This window comes from Phyllobates terribilis, unplaced genomic scaffold, assembly GCF_046119375.1.
Source record: "Phyllobates terribilis strain yellow unplaced genomic scaffold, ASM4611937v1 Scaffold_7__3_contigs__length_470593459, whole genome shotgun sequence".
Taxonomy (NCBI): Eukaryota; Metazoa; Chordata; class Amphibia; order Anura; family Dendrobatidae; genus Phyllobates; species Phyllobates terribilis.
In genome coordinates this window covers 22,377,039-22,396,683 of record NW_027362767.1, presented here as the reverse complement: position 1 = coordinate 22,396,683, position 19,645 = coordinate 22,377,039, and the positions used below count along the sequence as shown (strand labels likewise).

Genomic DNA, 19,645 nt, shown 5'->3' with positions numbered 1-19,645 from the left:
TATGCCTCTATGTGCTACATGCTTCTATATACCTACCTGCCTCTACATACCTATATGCCTCTATGTGCTACGTGCTTCTATATACTTAGGTGCCTCTATATACCTATATGCCTCTATGTGCTACGTGCTTCTATATACCTACCTGCCTCTACATACCTATATGCCTCTATGTGCTACGTGCTTCTATATACCTACCTGCCTCTACATACCTATATGCCTCTATGTGCTACGTGCTTCTATATACCTACCTGCTTCTACATACCTATATGCCTCTATGTGCTACGTGCTTCTATATACCTACATGCCTATACATACCTATATGTATGCCTCTACATACCTATATGCCTCTATGTGCTACGTGCTTCTATATACCTACCTGCCTCTACATACCTATATGCCTCTATGTGCTACGTGCTTCTATATACCTACCTGCCTCTACAAACCTATATGCCTCTATGTGCTACGTGCTTCTATATACTTAGGTGCCTCTACATACCTATATGCCTTTATGTGCTATGTGCTTCTATATACCTACCTGCCTCTACATACCTATATGCCTCTATGTGCTATGTGCTTCTATATACCTACCTGCCTCTACATACCTATATGCCTCTGCATACTACGTGCTTCTATATACCTACCTGCCTCTATATACCTACATGCTTCTACATACCTACATGTATACCTCTACATACCTACATACCTCTATGTGCTACATGCTTCTATATACCTACCTGCCTCTACATACCTATATGCCTCTATGTGCTACGTGCTTCTATATACCTACCTGCCTCTATATACCTACATGCTTCTACATACCTACATGTATGCCTCTACATACCTATATGCCTCTATGTGCTACGTGCTTCTATATACCTACCTGCCTCTACATACCTATATGCCTCTATGTGCTACGTGCTTCTATATACCTACCTGCCTCTACATACCTATATGCCTCTATGTGCTACGTGCTTCTATATACCTACCTGCCTCTACATACCTATATGCCTCTATGTGCTACGTGCTTCTATATACCTACCTGCCTCTATATACCTACATGCTTCTACATACCTACATGTATGCCTCTACATACCTATATGCCTCTATGTGCTACGTGCTTCTATATACTTAGGTGCCTCTATATACCTATATGCCTCTATGTGCTACATGCTTCTATATACCTACCTGCCTCTACATACCTATATGCCTCTATGTGCTACGTGCTTCTATATACCTACCTGCCTCTACATACCTATATGCCTCTATGAGCTACGTGCTTCTATATACCTACCTGCCTCTGCATACTACGTGCTTCTATATACCTACCTGCCTCTACATACCTACATGCCTCTATGTGCTACGTGCTTCTATATACCTACCTGCCTCTACATACCTACCTGCCTCTATATACCTACATGCCTCTATGTGCTACGTGCTTCTATATACCTACCTGCCTCTACATACCTACCTGCCTCTATAAACCTACCTGCCTCTATAAACCTACATGCCTCTATGAGCTACGTGCTTCTATATACCTACCTGCCTCTACATGCCTATATGCCTCTGCATACTACGTGCTTCTATATACCTACCTGCCTCTACATACCTATATGCCTCTATGTGCTACGTGCTTCTATACACCTACCTGTCTCTACATATCTATATGCCTCTGCATACTACGTGCTTCTATATACCTACCTGCCTCTACATACCTACATGCCTCTATGTGCTACATGCTTCTATATACCTACCTGCCTCTACATACCTACATGCCTCTATGTGCTACATGCTTCTATACACCTACCTGCCTCTACATACCTATATGCCTCTATGTGCTACGTGCTTCTATATACCTACCTGCCTCTATATACCTACATGCCTCTATGTGCTACGTGCTTCTATATACCTACCTGCCTCTACATACCTACATGCCTCTATGTGCTACGTGCTTCTATACACCTACCTGCCTCTACATACCTATATGCCTCTATGTGCTACGTGCTTCTATATACCTACCTGCCTCTATATACCTACATGCTTCTACATACCTACATGTATACCTCTACATACCTACATGCCTCTATGTGCTACGTGCTTCTATATACCTACCTGCCTCTACATACCTATATGCCTCTATGTGCTACGTGCTTCTATATACCTACCTGCCTCTATATACCTACATTCTTCTACATACCTACATGTATGCCTCTACATACCTATATGCCTCTATGTGCTACGTGCTTCTATATACCTACCTGCCTCTATATACCTACATGCTTCTACATACCTACATGTATACCTCTACATACCTACATGCCTCTATGTGCTACGTGCTTCTATATACCTACCTGCCTCTACATACCTATATGCCTCTATGTGCTACGTGCTTCTATATACCTACCTGTCTCTACATACCTATATGCCTCTATGTGCTACATGCTTCTATATACCTACCTGCCTCTACATACCTATATGCCTCTATGTGCTACGTGCTTCTATATACTTAGGTGCCTCTATATACCTATATGCCTCTATGTGCTACGTGCTTCTATATACCTACCTGCCTCTATATACCTATATGCCTCTATGTGCTACTATATACCTACCTGCCTCTACATACCTATATGCCTCTGCATACTACGTGCCTCTATATACCTACATGCCTCTACATACCTATATGCCTCTATGTGCTACGTGCTTCTATATACCTACCTGCCTCTACATACCTATATGTATGCCTCTACATACCTATATGCCTCTATGTGCTACATGCTTCTATATACCTACCTGCCTCTACATACCTATATGCCTCTATGTGCTACGTGCTTCTATATACCTACCTGCCTCTACATACCTATATGCCTCTATGTGCTACGTGCTTCTATATACCTACCTGCCTCTATATACCTACATGCTTCTACATACCTACATGTATGCCTCTACATACCTATATGCCTCTATGTGCTACGTGCTTCTATATACCTACCTGCCTCTACATACCTATATGCCTCTATGTGCTACGTGCTTCTATATACCTACCTGCCTCTACATACCTATATGTATGCCTCTACATACCTATACGCCTCTATGTGCTACGTGCTTCTATATACCTACCTGCCTCTACATACCTATATGCCTCTATGTGCTACGTGCTTCTATATACCTACCTGCCTCTACATACCTATATGCCTCTATGTGCTACGTGCTTCTATATACCTACCTGCCTCTACATACCTATATGCCTATATGTGCTACGTGCTTCTATATACCTACCTGCCTCTACATACCTATATGCCTCTATGTGCTTCTATATACCTACCTGTCTCTACATACCTATATGCCTCTATGTGCTACGTGCTTCTATATACCTACCTGCCTCTACATACCTATATGCCTCTGCATACTACGTGCTTCTATATACCTACCTGCCTCTATATACCTACATGCTTCTACATACCTAGATGTATACCTCTACATACCTATATGCCTCTATGTGCTACGTGCTTCTATATACCTACCTGCCTCTATATACCTATATGCCTCTATGTGCTACGTGCTTCTATATACCTACCTGCCTCTATATACCTATATGCCTCTATGTGCTACGTGCTTCTATATACCTACCTGCCTCTACATACCTATATGCCTCTATGTGTTACGTGCTTCTATATACCTACCTGCCTCTACATACCTATATGCCTCTGCATACTACGTGCTTCTATATACCTACCTGCCTCTATATACCTACATGCTTCTACATACCTAGATGTATACCTCTACATACCTATATGCCTCTATGTGCTACGTGCTTCTATATACCTACCTGCCTCTATATACCTACATGCTTCTACATACCTAGATGTATACCTCTACATACCTATATGCTTCTATGAGCTACGTGCTTCTATATACCTACCTGCCTCTACATACCTATATGCCTCTGCATACTACTTGCTTCTATATACCTACCTGCCTCTACATACCTACATGCCTCTATGTGCTACGTGCTTCTATATACCTACCTGCCTCTACATACCTACATGCCTCTATGTGTTATGTGCTTCTATACACCTACCTGCCTCTACATACCTATATGCCTCTATGTGCTACGTGCTTCTATATACCTACCTGCCTCTATATACCTACATGCTTCTACATACCTACATGTATACCTCTACATACCTACATGCCTCTATGTGCTACGTGCTTCTATATACCTACCTGCCTCTACATACCTATATGCCTCTATGTGCTACGTGCTTCTATATACCTACCTGCCTCTATATACCTACATGCTTCTACATACCTACATGTATGCCTCTGTATACCTACATGCCTCTATGTGCTACGTGCTTCTATATACCTACCTGCCTCTACATACCTATATGCCTCTATGTGCTACGTGCTTCTATATACCTACCTGCCTCTACATACCTATATGCCTCTATGTGCTACATGCTTCTATATACCTACCTGCCTCTACATACCTATATGCCTCTATGTGCTACGTGCTTCTATATACCTACCTGCCTCTACATACCTATATGCCTCTATGTGCTACGTGCTTCTATATACCTACCTGCCTCTACATACCTATATGCCTCTATGTGCTACGTGCTTCTATATACCTACCTGCCTCTATATACCTACATGCTTCTACATACCTACATGTATGCCTCTACATACCTATATGCCTCTATGTGCTACGTGCTTCTATATACCTACCTGCCTCTACATACCTATATGCCTCTATGTGCTACGTGCTTCTATATACCTACCTGCCTCTACATACCTATATGTATGCCTCTACATACCTATATGCCTCTATGTGCTACGTGCTTCTATATACCTACCTGCCTCTACATACCTATATGCCTCTATGTGCTACGTGCTTCTATATACCTACCTGCCTCTACATACCTATATGCCTCTATGTGCTACGTGCTTCTATATACCTACCTGCCTCTACATACCTATATGCCTCTAAGTGCTACGTGCTTCTATATACCTACCTGCCTCTACATACCTATATGCCTCTATGTGCTATGTGCTTCTATATACCTACCTGCCTCTACATACCTATATGCCTCTGCATACTACGTGCTTCTATATACCTACCTGCCTCTATATACCTACATGCTTCTACATACCTACATGTATGCCTCTACATACCTATATGCCTCTATGTGCTACGTGCTTCTATATACTTAGGTGCCTCTATATACCTATATGCCTCTATGTGCTACATGCTTCTATATACCTACCTGCCTCTACATACCTATATGCCTCTATGTGCTAGGTGCTTCTATATACCTACCTGCCTCTACATACCTATATGCCTCTGCATACTACGTGCTTCTATATACCTACCTGCCTCTATATACCTAAATGCTTCTACATACCTAGATGTATACCTCTACATACCTATATGCCTCTATGTGCTACGTGCTTCTATATACCTACCTGCCTCTAAATACCTAAATGCCTCTATGAGCTACGTGCTTCTATATACCTACCTGCCTCTACATACCTATATGCCTCTGCATACTACGTGCTTCTATATACCTACCTGCCTCTGTATACCTACATGCCTCTATGTGCTACATGCTTCTATATACCTACCTGCCTCTACATACCTATATGCCTCTATGTGCTACGTGCTTCTATATACCTACCTGCCTCTACATACCTATATGCCTCTATGTGCTACATGCTTCTATATACCTACCTGCCTCTACATACCTATATGCCTCTATGTGCTACGTGCTTCTATATACCTACCTGCCTCTATATACCTACATGCCTCTATGTGCTACGTGCTTCTATATACCTACCTGCCTCTACATACCTCTATGTGCTACGTGCTTCTATACACCTACCTGCCTCTACATACCTATATGCCTCTATGTGCTACGTGCTTCTATATACCTACCTGCCTCTATATACCTACATGCTTCTACATACCTACATGTATACCTCTACATACCTACATGCCTCTATGTGCTACGTGCTTCTATATACCTACCTGCCTCTACATACCTATATGCCTCTATGTGCTACGTGCTTCTATATACCTACCTGCCTCTATATACCTACATGCTTCTACATACCTACATGTATGCCTCTACATACCTATATGCCTCTATGTGCTACGTGCTTCTATATACCTACCTGCCTCTATATACCTACATGCTTCTACATACCTACATGTATACCTCTACATACCTACAAGTATGCCTCTATACACCTATATGCCTCTATGTGCTACGTGCTTCTACATACCTATATGTATGCCTCTACATACCTATATGCCTCTATGTGCTACGTGCTTCTATATACCTACCTGCCTCTACATACCTATATGCCTCTATGTGCTACGTGCTTCTATATACCTACCTGCCTCTACATACCTATATGCCTCTGCATACTACGTGCTTCTATATACCTACCTGCCTCTATATACCTACATGCTTCTACATACCTATATGTATGCCTCTACATACCTATATGCCTCTATGTGCTACGTGCTTCTATATACCTACCTGCCTCTACATACCTATATGCCTCTATGTGCTATGTGCTTCTATATACCTACCTGCCTCTACATACCTATATGCCTCTATGTGCTACGTGCTTCTATATACCTACCTGCCTCTATATACCTACATGCTTCTACATACCTACATGTATGCCTCTATACACCTATATGCCTCTATGTGCTACGTGCTTCTATATACCTACCTGCCTCTACATACCTATATGCCTCTATGTGCTACGTGCTTCTATATACCTACCTGCCTCTACATACCTATATGCCTCTGCATACTACGTGCTTCTATATACCTACATGCTTCTACATACCTATATGTATGCCTCTACATACCTATATGCCTCTATGTGCTACGTGCTTCTATATACCTACATGCCTCTACATACCAATATGTATGCCTCTACATACCTATATGCCTCTATGTGCTACGTGCTTCTATATACCTACCTGCCTCTACATACCTACCTGCCTCTATATACCTATATGCCTCTATGTGCTACGTGCTTCTATATACCTACATGCCTCTACATACCAATATGTATGCCTCTACATACCTATATGCCTCTACGTGCTACGTGCTTCTATATACCTACCTGCCTCTACATACTTACCTGCCTCTACAAACCTATATGCCTCTATGTGCTACGTGCTTCTATATACCTACCTGCCTCTACATACCTATATGCCTCTATGTGCTTCTATATACCTACCTGCCTCTACATACCTATATGCCTCTATGTGCTACGTGCTTCTATATACTTAGGTGCCTCTACATACCTATATGCCTCTATGTGCTACGTGCTTCTATATACCTACCTGCCTCTACATACCTATATGCCTCTATGTGCTACGTGCTTCTATATACCTACCTGCCTCTATATACCTATATGTATGCCTCTACATACCTATATGCCTCTATGTGCTACGTGCTTCTATATACCTACCTGCCTCTATATACCTACATGCTTCTACATACCTACATGTATGCCTCTATACACCTATATGCCTCTATGTGCTATGTGCTTCTATACACCTACCTGCCCCTACATACCTATATGTATGCCTCTACATACCTATATGCCTCTATGTGGTACGTGCTTCTATATACCTACCTGCCTCTATATACCTATATGTATGCCTCTACATACCTATATGCCTCTATGTGCTACGTGCTTCTATATACCTACCTGCCTCTATATACCTATGTGTATGCCTCTACATACCTATATGCCTCTATGTGCTACTATATACCTACCTGCCTCTATATACCTATATGCCTCTATGTGCTACGTGCTTCTATACACCTACCTGCCTCTACATACCTATATGCCTCTATGTGCTACGTGCTTCTATATACCTACCTGCCTCTACATACCTATATGCCTCTATGTGCTACGTGCTTCTATATACCTACCTGCCTCTATATACCTATATGTATGCCTCTACATACCTATATGCCTCTATGTGCTACGTGCTTCTATATACCTACATGCCTCTACATACCAATATGTATGCCTCTACATACCTATATGCCTCTATGTGCTACGTGCTTCTATATACCTACCTGCTTCTACATACCTATATGCCTCTATGTGCTACGTGCTTCTATATACTTAGGTGCCTCTACATACCTATATGCCTCTATGTGCTACGTGCTTCTATATACCTACCTGCCTCTACATACCTATATGCCTCTATGTGCTACGTGCTTCTATATACCTACCTGCCTCTATATACCTACATGCTTCTACATACCTACATGTATGCCTCTATACACCTATATGCCTCTATGTGCTACGTGCTTCTATATACCTACCTGCCTCTACATACCTATATGTATGCCTCTACATACCTATATGCCTCTATGTACTACGTGCTTCTATATAACTACCTGCCTCTACATACCTATATGCCTCTATACCTACCTGCCTCTACATACCTATATGCCTCTGCATACTACGTGCTTCTATATACCTACCTGCCTCTACATACCTAAATGCTTCTACATACCTAGATGTATACCTCTACATACCTATATGCCTCTATGTGCTACGTGCTTCTATATACCTACCTGCCTCTAAATACCTACATGCCTCTATGAGCTACGTGCTTCTATATACCTACCTGCCTCTACATACCTATATGCCTCTGCATACTACGTGCTTCTATATACCTACCTGCCTCTGTATACCTACTGTTATGTTCTGCTACCAGAGCTAAGGAAAGAGAGGAGATCTGTCCCTACGATAGAACTCAGCTGAATCCCTACGATGTAACAGGGAACCTGATCCTGCGATCAGACCTGCTAAAGTCCTAAGCTAGTCTGTACGGAGACCTATAGATGTGGGGAGGGAATCCCTACAAGTACTAAGGACTGGGAGGAATATGGGACACCTCCTAACAGAAATAGTAGCAGACAGACGAACAAACAAAATATAAAGAACATAGAGGTCAGTAAACCAAGCAAACTAACAGAGCAAGACACAGAGCACAGGCTAGCTAGAAAGTAGATATACAATGAAGTCCAGCAAAGCCAGAAGGGCGGAGCAGGATTAAATAGGCCAACAAGGTCATGTGACCAGCAAAGGAAAAAAAACCTAACAGCAAGGTTCTAACAGTACCCCCCCTTCTAAGAGGATCCTCCGGATCCCCTAGGACCAGGCTTATCAGGAAATCTCCTGTGAAACGCTCTGATAAGTCTGGACGCGGAAACATCATCTGACCTCACCCAAGAGTTATCCTCGGGTCCGAAACCTTTCCAGGCCACAAGATACTGCAAACTACCTCTATACCGTCTAGAGTCAAGGATGCGAGAAATTTCATATTCCCCGTCCTCCACCACCGGAGGAACAGAGGCAGAGGCGTCACCATCCGACACAACAGCTTTTTTTTAACAGAGAGACATGAAAGACCGGATTAATTCTCCAGGAGGTAGGAATCTCCAACCTAACAGCAGATTGGTTGACAACCTGAAGCACCTTAAAGGGCCCTACAAACTTGGGACCCAATTTCTTAGAAGGAATCCTCAACCGCAGATTCCTAGAGGACAACCAAACCATCTCACCAACAGCGAACAAAACCTCCTGTCGTTTCCTATCAAAGTAGTCTTTAGATTTTCTGTTGGCCTCCTGAAGATTACCACGCACATCCGTCCAAACTCTTTCCAAATCACCGGAAAAATTCTCCTCCTCAGGCACGGCAGATCCCAACTTGGAGAACGACCCAAACGACGGATGTCTCCCAGAACAACAAAAAAAAGGCGAACAACCAGCAGAAGAAGATGTATGATTGTTCAGAGCAAATTCGGCAAGTGGCAGAAACTCAGACCACCCCTCTTGATTGTCTGCCACAAAACAACGCAAGAACTGCTCAACATCCTGGTTTTTCCTTTCTGTCTGGCCATTAGATTCAGGATGATATCCGGACGAAAACGACAAATGAATTCCCAACCTGTCACAAAAGGCACGCCAAAAACGAGCCACGAACTGAGGACCCCTATCAGAAACAATGTCAGTAGGAACGCCATGAAGTCTGACAATTTCCTTGACAAAGGCCTTAGCGAGAGTTTTAGCTCAAGGCAGTTTGACGAAGGGAACCAAGTGACACATCTTACTAAAACGGTCCACGACCACCCAGATGACAGTAAAACCCTCAGAGGGGGGAAGGTCAGTTATAAAGTCCATAGCCAAATGTGTCCAAGGAGCACTGGGAACCTCCAAAGGACAAAGCAACCCCGCAGCAGGAGTATGTGAGGACTTAGATCTAGCACATACAGTACATTGGCGTACCCACTTAATGACTTCCTTCTGCCATCCAGGCCACCAAAAACTGCGACCCACCAGTCTCTTGGTCTCAGAGATTCCGGGATGACCTGCCAACCGAGATTCGTGACACTCAACAAACAAATCTCTCCTAAAGGTCCCAGGCACAAACAACCTCCCATGAGGAGTGTTAGATGGGGCATTCTCCTGAGCTTTAAGAATCTCATCTTCCAAAACGGAGTCTAAAGCAGCTATCACAACACCTTCTTGTAAAATGTTTTCCTCTTTCTCAGCACCGACTATGGGAGAAAAACTGCGAGACAAGGCATCCGCCTTAACATTCTTAGTACCAGGGATGTAAGTAACGGAGAAATTAAACCGCGAGAAAAACAGTGCCCACCTAGCCTGACGGGCATTCAGGCGCTTGGCAGCATCAAGATATATCAGATTTTTATGATCCGTAAGAACCTGAACGGGAAATTCCGCACCTTCCAAGAAGTGGCGCCAGTGTTCAAATGCGAGTTTAATAGCCAATAATTCCCGATTACCAATATCGTAATTCAATTCAGTCTCCGAAAATTTTTTTGAAAAAAAGGCACAGGGATGTAATCCATCCCCGTTATCCTGAGACAATACTGCGCCAACCCCCACAGAGGAAGCATCAACCTCAACCAAAAACGGCCTAGTAACATCAGGCTGCATAAGGATGGGAGCAGAGGTGAACCTCTCCTTGAGATACACAAAAGCTTCAATGGCCTCAGAAGACCACTGAACCGCATCAGCACCTTTCCTGGTGAGATCAGTCAGAGGTTTGACAATACTAGAAAAATTTTTTATGAATTTTCTGTAGTAATTGGCGAAACCCAAAAACCTCTGTATCGATTTCAAACCAATAGGCCTAGGCCATTCCTGCACAGCCTGAACCTTAACCGGATCCATCTCAAAACCTTTGCTGGAGATAATGTAGCCCAAAAAACTAATTCTCTGTACAGCGAACTCACATTTCTCCAGCTTAGCAAAAAGCGAATTGTCCATTAATAACTGTAATACCTCACGCACGCTCCGCCAATGAGACTCCAGATCTGGCGAATAAATCAAAATGTCATCCAAATACACAACCACATTTTTACCGATCAAAGGTCTAAGGATGTCATTAATCAGATTCTGAAAAAATGCAGGAGCATTAGTAAGACCAAAAGGCATCACCAGATTCTCAAAATGACCCACAGGAGTGTTAAAAGCAGTCTTCCATTCATCACCCTCCTTCATGCGCAACAGATTGTATGCCCCCTTAAGGTCAATTTTAGAGAACCACTTGGCCCCCAATAACTGGTTAAACAGATCAGGAATCAATGGCAGTGGGTAAGGATTGCGTACAGTAATTTTGTTAATCTCACGAAAATCCAGACAAGGACGTAAACCGCCGTCCTTTTTTTTTACAAAAAAAAATCCAACCGCCACAGGAGACTTAGAGGGCCTAATGTGACCGGCGGCCAAGCTTGTCTGTATGTATTCCTCCAAAGCCTTTCTCTCAGGAATAGTAAGGTTAAATAAACGACTCTTAGGAAGAGTCGCTCCAGGGACAAATTCAATAGAACAATCATAGTCTCTATGGGGAGGCAAAACCTGCGATTCCTTCTCAGAAAAAACTCTCCAAAAATCCTGAATAGGAACAGGCAATTCTCCCCTATCCAAAGCTGCAATACGCCCGTTACAACACTTGTCATAACATTTATGGCTCCAGGATTTAATTTCACTGGTAGACCAATCCAGTACAGGATTGTGACATTTTAACCAGGGCAATCCCAATATTACTGGAGAAGGCAAGTTATTCAACACTACCAAATCCAATTTCTCATGGTGAACACCATTAATAGTGAGAGGAAATTCACAGACCTTGAGAGTAATATTCTTCAAAGGGGAGCCATCCACAGAAACCACAGCAATGGGGGATGATAAAGGTTCAGGTTTTAAATTGAGTTTTTCCACGAATCCCCCATCAATTACATTCAGTGTAGACCCGCAATCAACAAACACCCGAAATTCCATTAATTTTTCCTGAGCAATCGTGGAAGCAGCTAAAAATACACCCTTGGAATTTAAACAGGCAATACGGGTGTGACTGACCATTTTTTTTTCTTTCTTCATACGAAGCTCACAGCCTTTAATCAAATGACCAGATTTTCCGCAATAGAAACACAAGCCTTTCGAAAAACGACGGTCTTTTTCTTGAGAGCGAGGTGCCACCGATCCAATCTCCATCGGTTCACCACTGTTAGTACACACATTATCATAACCAGAAACTGACATAGCAGAGGATTTGCTCTCATTAACCCTAGCACGCAGTCTTCTGTCCACCCGTATAGCTAATTGCATAGCCTGTTGCAAATCCTCAGGTGTAGGATAAGCAATTAGCAGGTCTTTAACCCTTTCACTGAGCCCAGCAAGAAATAGACTTTTCAGAGCAGAATCGTTCCACCCTGTTTGAGTAGACCAACGACGAAAATGTGTACAATATTTTTCGACATTACCTGATCCTTGTTTTAAACGTCTCAACTCAGTCTCAGCTGATGCGACACGGTCAGGATCATCATATAATAGTCCTAAAGCAGAAAAAAAACTATCCACTGATCTGAAGCATGTATCACTAGGTTGCAAAGAAAAGGCCCACTCCTGAGGCTCTTTGCGCAAAAGTGACATTATGAACCCTACGCGCTGGGATTCATCCCCAGAGGACTTGGGTCTCAAACGAAAATACAATAAGCAAGCATTTTTAAATGAAAAAAATTCTCGATGTTCACCAAAAAATAAATCCGGCAAACATACCTTAGGCTCCAAGAAATGTGCTCCAGAACAGTTACTCACGTGCTGACGGAGCTCGGCCACTTCCAGAGAGAGTCCCTGCAGGCGATGAGCCAAATCCTGAACCGACACCATGATGGAACAGAAAAATCTTTCCTTAGAGAATTTGCTGGCTGGACTTACTGTTATGTTCTGCTACCAGAGCTAAGGAAAGAGAGGAGATCTGTCCCTACTATAAGACTCAGCTGAATCCCTACGATGTAACAGGGAACCTGATCCTGCGATCAGACCTGCTAAAGTCCTAAGCTAGTCTGTACGAAGACCTATAGATGTGGGGGAGGAATCCCTACAAGTACTAAGGACTGGGAGGAATATGGGACACCTCCTAACAGAAATAGTAGCAGACAGATGAACAAACAAAATATAAAGAACATAGAGGTCAGTAAACCAAGCAAACTAACAGAGCAAGACACAGAGCACAGGCTAGCTAGAAAGTAGATATACAATGAAGTCCAGCAAAGCCAGAAGGGCGGAGCAGGATTAAATAGGCCAACAAGGTCATGTGACCAGCAAAGGAAAAAAAACCTAACAGCAAGGTTCTAACACCTACATGCCTCTATGTGCTACATGCTTCTATATACCTACCTGCCTCTACATACCTATATGCCTCTATGTGCTACGTGCTTCTATATACCTACCTGCCTCTACATACCTATATGCCTCTATGTGCTACATGCTTCTATATACCTACCTGCCTCTACATACCTATATGCCTCTATGTGCTACGTGCTTCTATATACCTACCTGCCTCTACATACCTATATGCCTCTATGTGCTACATGCTTCTATATACCTACCTGCCTCTACATACCTATATGCCTCTATGTGCTACGTGCTTCTATATACCTACCTGCCTCTATATACCTACATGCCTCTATGTGCTACATGCTTCTATATACCTACCTGCCTCTACATACCTACATGCCTCTATGTGCTACGTGCTTCTATACACCTACCTGCCTCTACATACCTATATGCCTCTATGTGCTACGTGCTTCTATATACCTACCTGCCTCTATATACCTACATGCTTCTACATACCTACATGTATACCTCTACATACCTACATGCCTCTATGTGCTACGTGCTTCTATATACCTACCTGCCTCTATATACCTACATGCTTCTACATACCTACATGTATGCCTCTACATACCTATATGCCTCTATGTGCTACGTGCTTCTATATACCTACCTGCCTCTACATACCTATATGTACAGTACAGACCAAAAGTTTGGACACACCTTGCCATTTAAAGATTTTTCTGTATTTTCATGACTTTGAAAATTGTACATTCACACTGAAGGCATCAAAACTATGAATTAACACATGTGGAATTATATACTTAACAAAAAAGTGTGAAACAGCTGAAAATATGTCTTATATTCTAGGTTCTTCAAAGTAGCCACCTTTTGCTTTGATGACTGCTTTGCACACTCTTGGCATTCTCTTGATGAGCTTCAAGAGGTAGTCACCGGAAATGGTCTTCACTTCACAGGTGTGCCCTGTCAGGTTTAATAAGTGGGATTTCTTGCCTTATAAATGGGGTTGGGACCATTAGTTGTGTTGTGCAGTAGTCAGGTGGATACACAGCTGATAGTCCTACTGAATAGACTGTTAGAATTTGTATTATGGCAAGAAAAAAGCAGCAAAGTAAAGAAAAACGAGTGGCCATCATTACTTTAAGAAATGAAGGTCAGTCAGTGCGAAAAATTGGGAAAACTTTGAAAGTGTCCCCAAGTGTAGTTGCAAAAACCATCAAGCGCTACAAAGAAACTGGCTCACATGAGGACCGCCCCAGAAAAGGAAGACCAAGAGTCATCTCTGCTTCTGAGGATAAGTTTATCCGAGTCACCAGCCTCAGAAATCGCAGGTTAACAGCAGCTCAGATTAGAGACCAGGACAATGCCACACAGAGTTCTAGCAGCAGACACATCTCTACAACAACTGTTAAGAGACGACTTTGTGCAGCAAGTCTTCATGGTAAAATAGCTGCTAGGAAACCACTGCTAAGGACAGGCAGCAAGGAAAAGAGACTTGTTTGGGCTAAAGAACACAAGGAATGGACATTAGACCAGTGGAAATTTGTGCTTTGGTCTAATGATCTTTGGTTCCAACCACCGTGTCTTTGTGCGACGCAGAAAAGGTGAACGGATGGACTCTACATGCCTGGTTCCCACCGTGAAGCATGGAGGAGGAGTTGTGATGGTGTGGGGGGGCTTTGCTGGTGACACTGTTGGGGATTTATTCAAAATTGAAGGCATACTGAACCAGCATGGCTACCACAGCATCTTGCAAAGCAGATGGAATAGCATGCCGCTGCGTTTAGTTGGACCATCATTTATTTTTCAACAGGACAATGACCCCAAACACACCTCCGGGCTGTGTAAGGGCTATTTGACCAAGAAGGAGAGTGATGGGGTGCTACGCCAGATGACCTGGCCTCCACAGTCAACAGACCTGAACCCAATTGAGATGGTTTGGGGTGAGCTGGACCGAAGAGTGAAGGCAAAAGGGCCAACAAGTGCTAAGCATCTCTGGGAACTCCTTCAAGATTGTTGGAAGACCATTTCCGGTGACTACCTCTTGAAGCTCATCAAGAGAATGCCAAGAGTGTGCAAAGCAGTCATCAAAGCAAAAGGTGGCTACTTTGAAGAACCTAAAATATAAGACATATTTTCAGTTGTTTCACACTTTTTTGGTAAGTATATAATTCCACATGTGTTAATTCATAGTTTTGATGCCTTCAGTGTGAATGTACAATTTTCAAAGTCATGAAAATACAGAAAAATCTTTAAATGAGAAGGTGTGTCCAAACTTTTGGTCTGTACTGTATGCCTCTACATACCTATATGCCTCTATGTGCTACGTGCTTCTATACACCTACCTGCCTCTACATACCTATATGTATGCCTCTACATACCTATATGCCTCTATGTGCTACGTGCTTCTATATACCTACCTGCCTCTATATACCTATATGCCTCTATGTGCTACGTGCTTCTATATACCTACCTGCCTCTATATACCTATATGTATGCCTCTACATACCTATATGCCTCTATGTGCTACGTGCTTCTATATACCTACATGCCTCTACATACCAATATGTATGCCTCTACATACCTATATGCCTCTATGTGCTACGTGCTTCTATATACCTACCTGCCTCTACATACCTATATGCCTCTATGTGCTACGTGCTTCTATATACCTACCTGCTTCTACATACCTATATGCCTCTATGTGCTACGTGCTTCTATATACTTAGGTGCCTCTACATACCTATATGCCTCTATGTGCTACGTGCTTCTATATTCCTACCTGCCTCTACATACCTATATGCCTCTATGTGCTACGTGCTTCTATATACCTACCTGCCTCTATATACCTACATGCTTCTACATACCTACATGTATGCCTCTATACACCTATATGCCTCTATGTGCTACATGCTTCTATACACCTACCTGCCTCTACATACCTATATGCCTCTATGTGCTACGTGCTTCTATATACTTAGGTGCCTCTATATACCTATATGCCTCTATGTGCTACATGCTTCTATATACCTACATGCCTCTACATACCTATATGTATGCCTCTACATACCTATATGCCTCTATGTGCTACGTGCTTCTATATACCTACATGCCTCTACATACCTATATGTATGCCTCTACATACCTATATGCCTCTATGTGCTACGTGCTTCTATATACCTACCTGCCTCTATATACCTACATACTTCTACATACCTACATGTATGCCTCTATACACCTATATGCTTCTATGTGCTACGTGCTTCTATATACTTAGGTGCCTCTATACACCTATATGCCTCTATGTGCTACGTGCTTCTATATACCTACCTGCCTCTACATATCTATATGCCTCTATGTGCTACGTGCTTCTATATACCTACCTGCCTCTACATACCTATATGCCTCTATGTGCTACGTGCTTCTATATACCTACCTGCCTCTACATACCTATATGCCTCTATGTGCTACGTGCTTCTATACACCTACCTGCCTCTACATACCTATATGTATGCCTCTACATACCTATATGCCTCTATGTGCTACGTGCTTCTATATACCTACCTGCCTCTACATACCTATATGCCTCTATGTGCTAGGTGCTTCTCTATACTTAGGTGCCTCTATATACCTATATACCTATATGCCTCTATACACCTATATGCCTCTGCATACTACGTGCTTCTATATACTTAGGTGCCTCTATACACCTATATACCTCTACGTGCTTCTCTATACTTAGGAGCCCTTGTGTGCCAATGAGACTTTTAGTTCATGTCAGCAGTCATGCGATCGGGGTAGGACTTGAGGGCATAACAAGGACCGTAATATATGGCAGCTATATGGCCTGAATGCACCCTAAGGCTCTTTGCAAATTGCATCTGAGCTTTTCAGCAGCGGTGGCATACAACCGTGCGTGCATTCAATGCCATTTGTTGCCAGTAGGATCCTACTATAGAAAAAAAAATAAAAAGTATCTCTGCGATATATGTCTGGGAAAGCTGGAGGTATGATGGCATAATGGCAGCCCTATGGCTTACAGATCCGGTCGTCATACCTGCGCTATTCCTGCAATGAACGCATTGAAGCAAGTTGACGTGCGCATTTTTTGAGGGGCGATCATGAAACACCCCTCCTGCTGATCGAAGCCCAGCAGCACGTACAGATGGCGTTTCACAGTGTTAAAAGCTTTGGCGCTGCTGATGTCGGCTTCGGCGCTGCTCTTGTCCTTGGCCATGAACTTCATTAGGACGGTGATGAGGTGGTGCACCGTTTGGTGGTCGATCCCCGCGTCCTCCGGCAAAGGGTCCTTGATCATGTTGTCGTTTTCTGGAGACTCTTGACCTGTAAATGAAGGTAAATGTTCAGCTGGTGGCACATGTGCAGTGGGGAAAGGTGGGAGCAATAAGGCCAAAGCAGGAGACCAAAGAGGACAATCCCTTTAACTAGCAGATGGGACCCCAACCATCCATGAAATGGAGGGGCTCGGGTGAGCAGGTAAGCGCCTGTTATGTAATGATGAAGCTCACTTATAGGTTCACACATGGACATGCAGGATGACGATCTATAGGGGGCACTAGAGAAGCAGTTTTCTACCATCGGGAGGAGAGATATTCACCCTGAGCTTGCTCGGCCGTGCCGCCACCGCCGAGTGCCGGTGCCGACTGCTCGTGTCTTGTCAACCTGACAGCTAGAGAGAGAAAATAAAGTCTGAGATGAGGCCGAGCGACGGCAAGTCACGGAAATGCCAACCAAGAGTTCATAGGTCGCTAACCCAAAATTCTGCAACACAAAGGGGGCAGAGAGGATCTCTGCTCATCCTGTTAAAGAACACTACAGGCAGCCTCTTCCCAACCTGCAATGGCTGATAACAGGGAGCAATAGATAAAGTGAAAAGCAGAGCGCAGAGAGGGAAGGCGGACAGCGGGGAAGGTACCAATTTAAGGAATAAAAATAATGATTAGTGCAGAAATGAAGGCACAACATGGGGGCGAGGGGCGCGTTACTCAATACTCAACGGATTTTGGTGCTGAGAGTCTCTGGCAGGGAGAGCGCCCTCTTGGATTCTCCAGCTCCTTTCACGCTGTCTCGTAGGGATCGGACGCTCTTCTGTCGGTTGCGTGCAAAGCGCGCTCTTTTGATCTTCCACATGGCGGCGTCACTTAAATTAGCAACATTTGTCCTCACTGCTGTGATCGCTACATAATAACACAGAAAGCAACAAGAGAGAAGACAAGTATTAGAACAAGGACTGCAGAACTGTGAGCGCAGCTCTTGAGTGTAATACAGGAGGTCACTCAGGATCAGTAATGTAATGTATGTACACAGTGACTGCACCAGCAGAATAGTGAGTGCAGCTCTGGGGTATAATACAGGATGTAACTCAGGATCAGTAATGTAATGTATGTACACAGTGACTGCACCAGCAGAATAGTGAGTGCAGCTCTGGAGTGTAATACAGGAGGTAACTCAGGATCAGTAATGTAATGTATGTACACAGTGACTGCACCAGCAGAATAGTGAGTGCAGCTCCGGAGTATAATACAGGAGGTAACTCAGGATCAGTAATGTAATGTATGTACACAGTGACTGCACCAGCAGAATAGTGAGTGCAGCTCTGGGGTATAATACAGGATGTAACTCAGGATCAGTAATGTAATGTATGTACACAGTGACTGCACCAGCAGAATAGTGAGTGCAGCTCTGGAGTATAATACAGGATGTAACTCAGGATCAGTAATGTATGTACACAGTGACTGCACCAGCAGAATAGTGAGTGCAGCTCTGGAGTATAATACAGGATGTAACTCAGGATCAGTAATGTAATGTATATACACAGTGACTGCACCAGCAGAATAGTAAGTGCAGCTCTGGAGTATAATACAGGAGGTAACTCAGGATCAGTAATGTAATGTATGTACACAGTGAC

At 43.3% G+C, this 19,645-nt stretch overlaps 1 protein-coding gene across 8 annotated transcripts in view; it reads right to left on the bottom strand.

The window, feature by feature from the left end:
- The window catches only part of UNC79 (unc-79 homolog, NALCN channel complex subunit), a 211,805-nt gene that overhangs the window by 74,207 nt on the left and 117,953 nt on the right, over positions 1-19,645 (bottom strand). For 6 of the 8 annotated variants that reach the window (XM_073638291.1, XM_073638297.1, XM_073638292.1 and 3 more), the window contains 3 exons: positions 18,735-18,914; positions 18,335-18,406; positions 17,774-18,060 (listed from right to left, as the gene is read on the bottom strand). In XM_073638291.1, the coding sequence (XP_073494392.1) occupies positions 17,774-18,060; positions 18,335-18,406; positions 18,735-18,914 (539 nt within the window). The remainder of the gene's footprint in view (positions 1-17,773; positions 18,061-18,334; positions 18,407-18,734; positions 18,915-19,645) is intronic. The other 2 variants (XM_073638295.1, XM_073638296.1) reach the window with 1 other exon arrangement.